The 9,196-nt window shown below is 40.8% G+C and overlaps 1 protein-coding gene across 1 annotated transcript in view; it reads right to left on the bottom strand.

Moving 5' to 3' along the window:
* Positions 1–6,049: 6,049 nt before the first annotated feature.
* The window catches only part of LOC118392889 (nucleolar protein 6), a 31,265-nt gene continuing 28,118 nt past the window's right edge, over positions 6,050–9,196 (bottom strand). The window contains exons 23-26 of the mRNA XM_052461151.1: positions 7,557–7,646; positions 7,205–7,405; positions 6,872–6,973; positions 6,050–6,787 (exon numbers count right to left, since the gene is read on the bottom strand). Coding sequence (XP_052317111.1) covers positions 6,638–6,787; positions 6,872–6,973; positions 7,205–7,405; positions 7,557–7,646 — 543 coding nt within the window. The 3' untranslated portion in view covers positions 6,050–6,637. The remainder of the gene's footprint in view (positions 6,788–6,871; positions 6,974–7,204; positions 7,406–7,556; positions 7,647–9,196) is intronic.

Here is a 9,196-nt window from a genome sequence, read left to right as displayed (position 1 = left end):
TCATATACCTTTAAAGAGAAGGGATGACCTTAATGTATGTCAAGTAGAGGCACTATGGACTCAGGTACATCTACCTCACCTATATTGGTAGGATGTGTGTATAGACATCCTAGCTCTAACGTGTCCTATCTGGATGATTTATGCACTGGGTTTGACAAGGTCACAGACAGTAACAGATGTATTGAACTTGGGTGATTTTAATATAAATTGGAAATCAAATATAACTAAATGAATGAGATATGCTGAGAGCTGTGGTTAGAAAAAATATGGTTAATGATAGAACTAGATCATCAACTAAGTTAGGTCACCGTTCAGACACGTGCATTGAACTGATCTTCTGTAATGTACCATTGCAATGCACCATTGCAATGCTTACAAACCAGATCAATGCCAGTGGGCTGGATAGACCATAACCACGAACACCAAGGTTCCAAAGAAACCCCCAAGGATTGTGGTCAAGAGAAATGTTTACACATTTAAGCTATTTCTAAATGATTTGGCTGCTGTACTCTGGGAGCTGATTTATCTAGAGGATGATTTAAATCACACTTCAGAATGTTTTATTGATTTGCTCACTGAGGTAATGGCCTATCATGCCCCAGTCAGAAAGAGGACAGTTGGGGATCATCCATCTCCAAATATGGTATAAGTCTTAGCAGCCAAATCTGAACTAGAAAATGATGAACAGAATTATAGAACATTATGTAATTATGCAGTTAAAATAAATCCTTAAAATTTTTTTTTTACAAAAATGCTTTTATTGATTGTAAAATTGATTTAAAAAAAAAGAAGCTATGGAATACAGTTAAGGGCTTACTTGGTACATCTATTTCATCATACCCATCTAGTGTGGAGGTTGACGGGAGAACAATAAAACCAGCTGATATTGCCAATCATTCTGCAGAATGTTTTACAAAGAAAATTGATTTACTGAGCGATAATGTAATCACCCATTCTTCCAAACAAGCTATAGTCCGATGAATTGATGATCATATTATGAGCAACAACAAAACAAATGCTCTTTTAACCTACAAATAGTGTCAGTTGAGGTGTTAAACCTGTTGAAGTCACTATCTAATGGTAAATCTACAGGTTATGATCTTATGGACAATTTTTCACTTCGCTATGCTACTCCCCAGAATGCAACTCCACTGAAATACATATTTATTTGGTCACTGGAAAAGGGGATATGGCCAAATGTATGGAAGCTAAACTGTGTCCAATCCCAAAAGACAGCAAAGAACCCATTACTCCTGCCAGTAGCGGACCAATTAGTCTACCCCCTTCACTCAATAAGATATTGGAGGGTATTGTGAGTAGACAAATATGGGAGTATATGGAAAAGAATGATCTGATCACAGCCAATCAGCATTCTTACAGCAAAAACCATTCCACTACCAGTGCATTGGTTGACATGACTGACCACAGGCTCAATGCTATGGATAATGGCAGGTTGTGGTGGTACTATTTTTAGATTTCAGTGCAGTATTTGATTTAGTGGATCATTAAATAATTGACAAGATTATTGCATTATGGGCTTGAGGCGGCAGCATTGTATTGCGTACAGTCATATCTAACTGACAGGAAACAGTCCACCTATATCAATGGGTAGTTTTCTTCCCCTCATGCTTTAAACAGTGGAATACCGCATGGCAGCTGCCTTGGGCCACATCTTTATTTAATATATACTGTAATAGGAATTTTAATGTTTGTGCTTATAACTAATTTCTGTCTTCAATTAATGTGCTGTTCTAATAAACAATTGGTGTTCATGCAAGTGGCTGACTGTACAAATCTTCACTCACTATCAGTCGCTGCAATTCGGCAGTACACCCAGACCGCATTTTGAGAACTAATTATCAATCTCAGTTTCAAGGTCTCCGCTTAGAAAGAAAGAAGCCTCATGAGATATTGGTCTGGAACCTCTCCAGAGCGCTAACAATAAACAAGGATTCGTGTAAAATTGACTGAGTGTCCCTGTGTAAGAATTTCCACGACAAAACCAACGGCCTTCTTTTAGCCTTATCTGAAACTCAAGCTACTATATCTGCAGATGAAACTACAATTTATACAGCAAGACAATCGGTTCAACGGGTACAGCAAGCTCTACAAATAGATGTAGTGGGTTTGCCGGAACAACCTGGTTTTGGACACTTAGAAAACCAAAGTTATGTTGGTCTGTTCCACCAGGAAAAAGGCCAACACAACATGGGATAAAATTAATGATTAAATTATTAAAACAGCATGCATGATCAGGATAGCTAAATATTTACAAGGAAAGATTAAGCAAACAACTCAAGCATTAAATTGGGAGTCAGGTGAAATAGTGTTCTGTGGCCTGGAGAAATGCGTCAGCAGGCTGCAGATTGAACAGAACAAAGCAGCAAGGATTGGTTTAAGGTGGAGATATGGTTCTTCTGTTGTAGTCATGGGTTGTTTTAAGGTGGAGATATGGTTCTTCTGTTGTAGTCATGCACAATGCTCTTGGTTGGTCACCAATCAACAAGAAAATTGAGAAAAAAAACATGCTTATTTAATTTCGCAATGTACACCATTTAAAGAGGACTAACTCCATAATAGCATTCAGTTGGTAAGAGAAACATTCAGTAAGTACTAGGAATAGATTGGATAACACAGATGGTGGACAGACAGAAAAGAGAAATAGGCTAAATAAAATTTCAATTTAGAGCAATAAAGAAATGGAAAAATGTATCTGAGCAATCCAGAAACCTTTCAATATATACATTCAAACAATACTTCAGGACCATTTACATATAATCAATTGGAAGGTTGTGCTGGAATATGGTAGATGAAGGAATCAATCTATAATTTCAGACTGTTAAGAGTATTTATCTGGTCAATATGTCAGTGTATTATGTCTGTAATAGTGTGTTAAATGTCAAAATGTGATCGTATTATAAATTATATTTTAATGTTGAAGGACTCTTGGAAGATTACTCCAAATGGAGTAAAAGAGATCCTAATAAACTCATCTGCAGCAGAGATAACTCTGGGTCATCCTTTCCTGTGGCCGTCCTCATGAGAGCCAGTTTCATCATAGCACTCGATAGACACAATAGATTACCTCGAACGCATTAATTCGACAAATTAACTTTAAACATGGCACACCTGTTGAAATTGAAATGCATTCAACATGACTACCTCATGAAGCTGGTTGAGAGTATGCCAAGTGTGCAAAGCTGTCTTCAAGGTGGCTACTTTGAAGAAACTCTAAATAAAATAAATTGATTTGTTTAACACTTTTTTGGTAACTACATGATTCCATGTGTGTATTTCACATTTTGATGTCTTCTCTATTATTCTACAATGTATAAAATAGTAAAAATACATTTAAATCCTGAATGAGTAGGTGTGTCCAAACTTTGGACTGGTACTGTACACAGACTGTTTAGGGACAAAAATAAGTGGTTAAATACATGAAAGAAAAACAACTGTGTTTCCTGATATTTCTTATACATCTCTCATACACATTTCACAGTTGTGAAAAGAGCGCTCTCAAATTTGATTCTATGATTATGAAACCAGCGAGAACTTACTTCTACGGTATTCGTTAGACCCAAGCAGCCACAGTCATGACACTTCATGATACTGCTGCATCCCCAGGTTTCTTCTAGGAGGGGAGGATGTAGCCTAGTCTGTCATGCTCAGGCATGCCTGCCTGTACTCTTGAGAGCCAACTTCTGCTTGATCTGAAAATGTGGCCGGAGTTGCCTGGATGTTGTGATGCATTTGCCGCCATAGGGGTCAATGCAGAACAGAGCCAGGTCTCCAAATGCATCATGGGAAAGATGGGCAGACACCGGTTCAAAACAAATGGCCATTAACCCAAGAACCAAAATGACAAGAACTACAGTGGCTTGCAAAATTATTCACCCCCGTGGCATTTTTCCTATTTTGCCTTACAACCTGGAATTAAAATGGATTTTGGGGGACACGCCTACCACTTTGAAGATGCAAAATATTTTTTATCGTGAAACAAACAAGACAAAAAAAAATAGAACTTGAGTGCAAAGCTATTCACCCCCCCAAATCAATACTTTGTAGACACCTTTTGCAGCAATTACATTTGCAAGTCTCTTGGGGTATGTCTCTATAAGATCGGCACATCTAGCCACTGGGATTTTTGCCCATTCTTCAAGGCAAAACTGCTCCAGCTCCTTCAAGTTGGATGGGTTCCACTGGTGTACAGCAGTGGGTTTTGCGCCAGAAATAGCATTTTCTTTGAAGGCCAAAAAGCTCAATTTTAGTCTCATCTGACCAGAATACCTTCTTCCACATGTTTGAAGAGACTCCCACATGCCTTTTGGTGAACACCAAACATGTTTGCTTATTTTTTTCTTTAAGCAGTGGCTTTTTTCTGGCCACTCTTCCGTAAAGCCCAGCTCTGTGGAGTGTACGGCTTAAAGTGGTCCTATGGACAGGTACACCAGTCTCCGCTGTGGATCTTTGCAGCTCCTTCAGGTTTATCTTTGGTCTCTTTGTTGCCTCTGATTAATGCCCTCCTTGCCTGGTCCGTGAGTCTTGGTGGGCGGCCCTCTCTTGGCAGGTTTGTTGTGGTGCCATATTCGTTCCATTTTTTAATAATTGATTTAATGGTGCTCTGTGGGATGTCCTAAGTTTCTGCTATGTTTTTATAACCCAACCCTGATCTGTATTTCTCCACAACTTTGTCCCCGATCTGTTTGGAGAGCTCCGTTTGTTTTTATGGTGCCACTTGCTTGGTGGTGCACCTTGCTTAGTGGTGTTGCAGACTCTGGGGCCTTTCAGAACTGGTGTAGATATACTGAGATCATGTGACACTTAAAATCTACCTGTGTGCAATCAGATCTGATTTAGGGGCTTCAAAGCATTTTGGGGTGAATACATACGCACGTACCACTATCCTGGTTTTATTCTTTGAAACAAGTCATTTTTTCATTTCACTTCACAAATTTGGATTGTTTTGTGTAAATCCAATAAAAATCCATTTAAAAATTACAGGCTGTAATGAAACAAAATAGGAAAAACAGAAAGGGGGATAAAAACGTGTGCAAGGCACTGGCAATAGCCCTGGCTGCACGAGGCCACGAGAAATAAATGGCAATCTGCAGGTCAGGAAAAACCCAGACGGTGTCTTTTTGCTTCTATAGAATATTGCGTATTCTTTTGCAAATGTAAAATAGGTTCATAAAAATAAACAAACACTTGTGTTATTTATGCTTTATTTACACTCACTATGATGTGTAAATAAGGTAAAGCAAGCAGGGCGTTCAATTTTTGGAATTATTTCATTTTTAACTCGTACCCATTTTGCAGTTGTGAAAGAATATGCAAGCCCTTTGGAATTTAACGCAGAGGCAATATTTGGCAGCTCTGCGATTATGAAACCAGTGAGAACGTACTTCTACGCTACATCAAATGGTAAATCGTTACACCCAAACGGCCAGAGTAATGACACTTCATGTCACTTATGCGTCCCCAGGTTTCTTCCCAGGAGCAGGGGAGGGTGTAGCCTAGTCAGTCATGCTCAGGCATGCTTGCCTGTACTCTAAGAGATAACGTATGCTTAATACGAAAATGTGGCCCAAGGTGCTTGAACGGTGAGAGCATTTGCGGAGCCGCCGTAGGCACACAGAGGCCAAATTGAGCTCCATACCGCACTTCCACGGAGCCTCTCAAATTTTTTATAACAACTCATAGGGCTCCATAAAGCTCTGCATTGACATGACTAGTTGACAGTAGGTCCTATATGAGCACAAACTCACTTCCTTCACAACAGCTCTGCAAAGCACAAGTATGACCCTGACCTCTGCAAACGCAGTATCACCGTAAATGCTGCATGGCTAATGCAGATGCGGATTGACCATGCCGAGCCTTTAAGTTCATGTTCTACTTTCATAGATAGGGTGAAGCACCCCCTGTTGGTCAGGATACATCATCTCAACTAGACTGCTTTTACACTATGGGGAATACCATAGGGACAGTTCACTGCTACCGCATCCTGCTGTCAGTATTTACCCTCCCAGATGAAACAGTAACACAGACCAGCTTGAGAATAATAGTTTTTTATAAGACTGGGTAAAGAACCAGCAAAAACAAAGACATGGTTAGTTTCTTACAACATTTCTCCTACCCAATAAATCTCCTCGACTTGTTTTGATAACAGACTTCAATATACAATTAAAATGTGTTCAAGCTGTACTCAGGGGTAAACATAACATAGTAAAAGTAAATTCACTCAATTTAGTATGATGCTGCTTTTCATATGGTATTATTCATTTGTTGAAGTCTATCCATTTCATGTTACGAATTACGATTCCTACAATGTTACAAATTTGCAATACGTATGATATGTGACCAATTCCAATTTGTTACGGCTAACGTTAGCTAGATTGCTAGGTGGCTAATGTTAGCTAGGTTAGGAGTTAGGTTAAACGGTTAAGGTTAGCTAACATACTAAGTAGTTGCAAAGTTAGCTAAAATGCTAAAGTTGTCCGTGATGAGATCTGAACATGCAACCTTTGCACTAAGAAAGTTGCTGGCTATGGGGAATTAATTTAAAGTCGAACTTGATTGTGCAGTTAAAATATGATCATGGTACATGTATGTGTGTGGGTGTGTGTGACCTCAGTCTACACTACACCACCCATCTCTCCGTCCTTGGCTCCACCGACTTCACCAGGCCCTGGCCCATGACCCTGAAATCCTCCAGGATGGCCTCCACGTTGGGGACAGTGTGAGCCTCCTCCCCACTCACCTCCACACGACGAGCCACCATCTGGGAGGTCTGTTCCAGAGGGACACACATAAAGAAATGAATAAGCAAATAGAGGGGGAAAGAAAGACACGTTCTGTGACTTCCGGTCTTTACCTTGAACGGCAGTGGGGTGAAGGCTTTGGGTTTCCATAACACCGCGATCACAGTGCCGCCATAGGGGTCATAGAAGAACAGAGCCAGGTCTCCAAATGCATCCTGGGAAAGATAAGCAGACAGGTTTAAAATGGAAGGCCTTTAGCCCACTTGAGTAAATATGACAAGAACTACATGGTCTGAAACCTACATACACAAGGCAGTAGATCTGGCTGCACGAGGCCACTAGAAATAAATGGCAAACTGCATGTCAGGAAAAACCTAGACGTTGTCTTTCTGCTTCTAAAGAAAACCAGCAAGCCAGAGCCCATTGAGCACCACACAGGTACTTACCCTGAGCTCTGCCAGGTAGTGGGTGACGGGGTTGAAGTCGATGACGGGTAGTGCCCCTCCAGTGTTGGCCACTCTGCCAGCCAGGATGCCCCTGCTGAAGGTGGCATGAGGCGGGTCCACTGCCTGGCTCAGTAAGGGCACCTGCTTGGGGCTCAGGTGGATCAGGACATCATAGGGATCCAATGGAGGCCGCATGACCACCTGCGTGTGTACAGAAACACAGAGAGAAGGAATGGTAATGATGGAATGTACATTACAGTAGGTTTGACAATGGAATAATTTTGGGAAAATGAAGAAAAACATTATACAATTATGCATGAGTGGTAGTTTTAAGAACGTGTGAGTGACTGACCCTGACGTCCTGTATCTGGCTGGTGTCCATCAGCTGAGGTTCTAGGATCTTCAGGCTCTCTGCAGCCACCATCACCGCACGCTGCAACATCTGAGCACACAGAGACAAACCCCTCAATAACCCACACCTGATACTGGCCAGCATAGTGAGAGTGATCCTACCAAACCATTGTCCGTAAAGAGATATGTTTGAAACTCCTCATTCAGAAATATCCTCACCTGTGGTTTAAACAGCTCTAGGGTCAATACTGTGAATGAGTCAGCTAAGGACAGTTTGAGTTCTATCGAATAGCTAGGTTTACTCTGTCGAAACACCAGACTCCATCACAAAGATCTGGTACATTGTCAAGGATGGGCATCTTAGTGAGAACATTGGGCTGTAAAAACATGTGCACAGAGCTCCATTATAAGCTGTTCTGTCAAAAAGTGCTCAGCGTCTCGACCAATCATTTGATTACGCAAGTGAAAAGAGCAGTGTCCTTGGGCGTATTCCAATCATTCCACCAGCTACCCCGCAGCCTTCGTACATTCACAGCTGGAACACTGCAGACATTCAAAATTAAGTGGACCTTTGCCATCATTGAGAAAGTGACCTGACAGATGCCGCAAACACACAGGCTTTTCTCAGGCACAATGTTAGTTGGTCTGCACATCGTGCATTAGGCCTATTGAATTCAATGTTATCTGACAGACACAAAAACATGGCAGGTCTAGAGAGCAGCTACTTGGAGTATTGGAATCCAGTGGGTTAGGTGGAGCAGGAAAGCAACATGAAAAGGATGGGAAGCTGCCAGCTCCATCTCCTCCCCATGTTGCTGTGTGCTGCTGTATTTCTCAGCACACTCGGTCAAACAGAGGACATGAAAACAAGATCTTCAACTGCTTTCCTACTGGAAGTGGACAGTGAAAAACACAACTGGTGAGCATTACATGCACATCTTGATCATGTTGTCCCTGATCATATTGAAGCCATATCCATATTGTATTCGTCTAGATAGATCATGAATGAAAACGGAAGCATTCAGGTAAATATTCTGCCATTTTCAATTCATGTAATATAATTATTGTATTAATTTCATAACATGACAAACTGAATGTGTATGACATTACATGAGGTGCTTGAAAGGTTAAAAAGCAAGAGGTCAGAATCAAGGAAAGAAACAGTCAGCTGCCTATGGTGAGAGATACGACACAAGTCATTTCAACAGGCATTTAGACTTAAAAAAAAGTTTGACTAATCAGTAATAGTAATATTGATAACGGTATGAGTGTATCTGTCACCAGTGTGACGTAGGACAGCAGTATGCTCTGAGGATGAGTCCAAGGATCGGGACACTGTGACTGCCGACTAACAACAACGTGAAATTCATTTCTACTCCGCTGTTTATGATGTCACATCTACCATTATATTCTGTTAGGTTCTAATTCTCAGAGTAAAAACTTGATGGACACTATGAAAGCTTAAAACAAGTTTATTCTTCCCAGAGGGTCAATACGGCTGCATTAGACATCACACACCAACACTGATATGTAAACCCTTTCTCCTAGGCTGAGTATCCTCCTACACTGAACAAATCAAATCTAATGTTATTTGTCACATTCACATGGTTAGCAGATGTTAATGCGAGTGTAGCGAAATGC

Source organism: Oncorhynchus keta, chromosome 14, assembly GCF_023373465.1.
Source record: "Oncorhynchus keta strain PuntledgeMale-10-30-2019 chromosome 14, Oket_V2, whole genome shotgun sequence".
In the NCBI taxonomy this organism is placed as follows: Eukaryota; Metazoa; Chordata; class Actinopteri; order Salmoniformes; family Salmonidae; genus Oncorhynchus; species Oncorhynchus keta.
The sequence above is the reverse complement of the archived record's forward strand: the minus strand, read 5'-3'. Positions and strand labels throughout refer to the sequence as shown.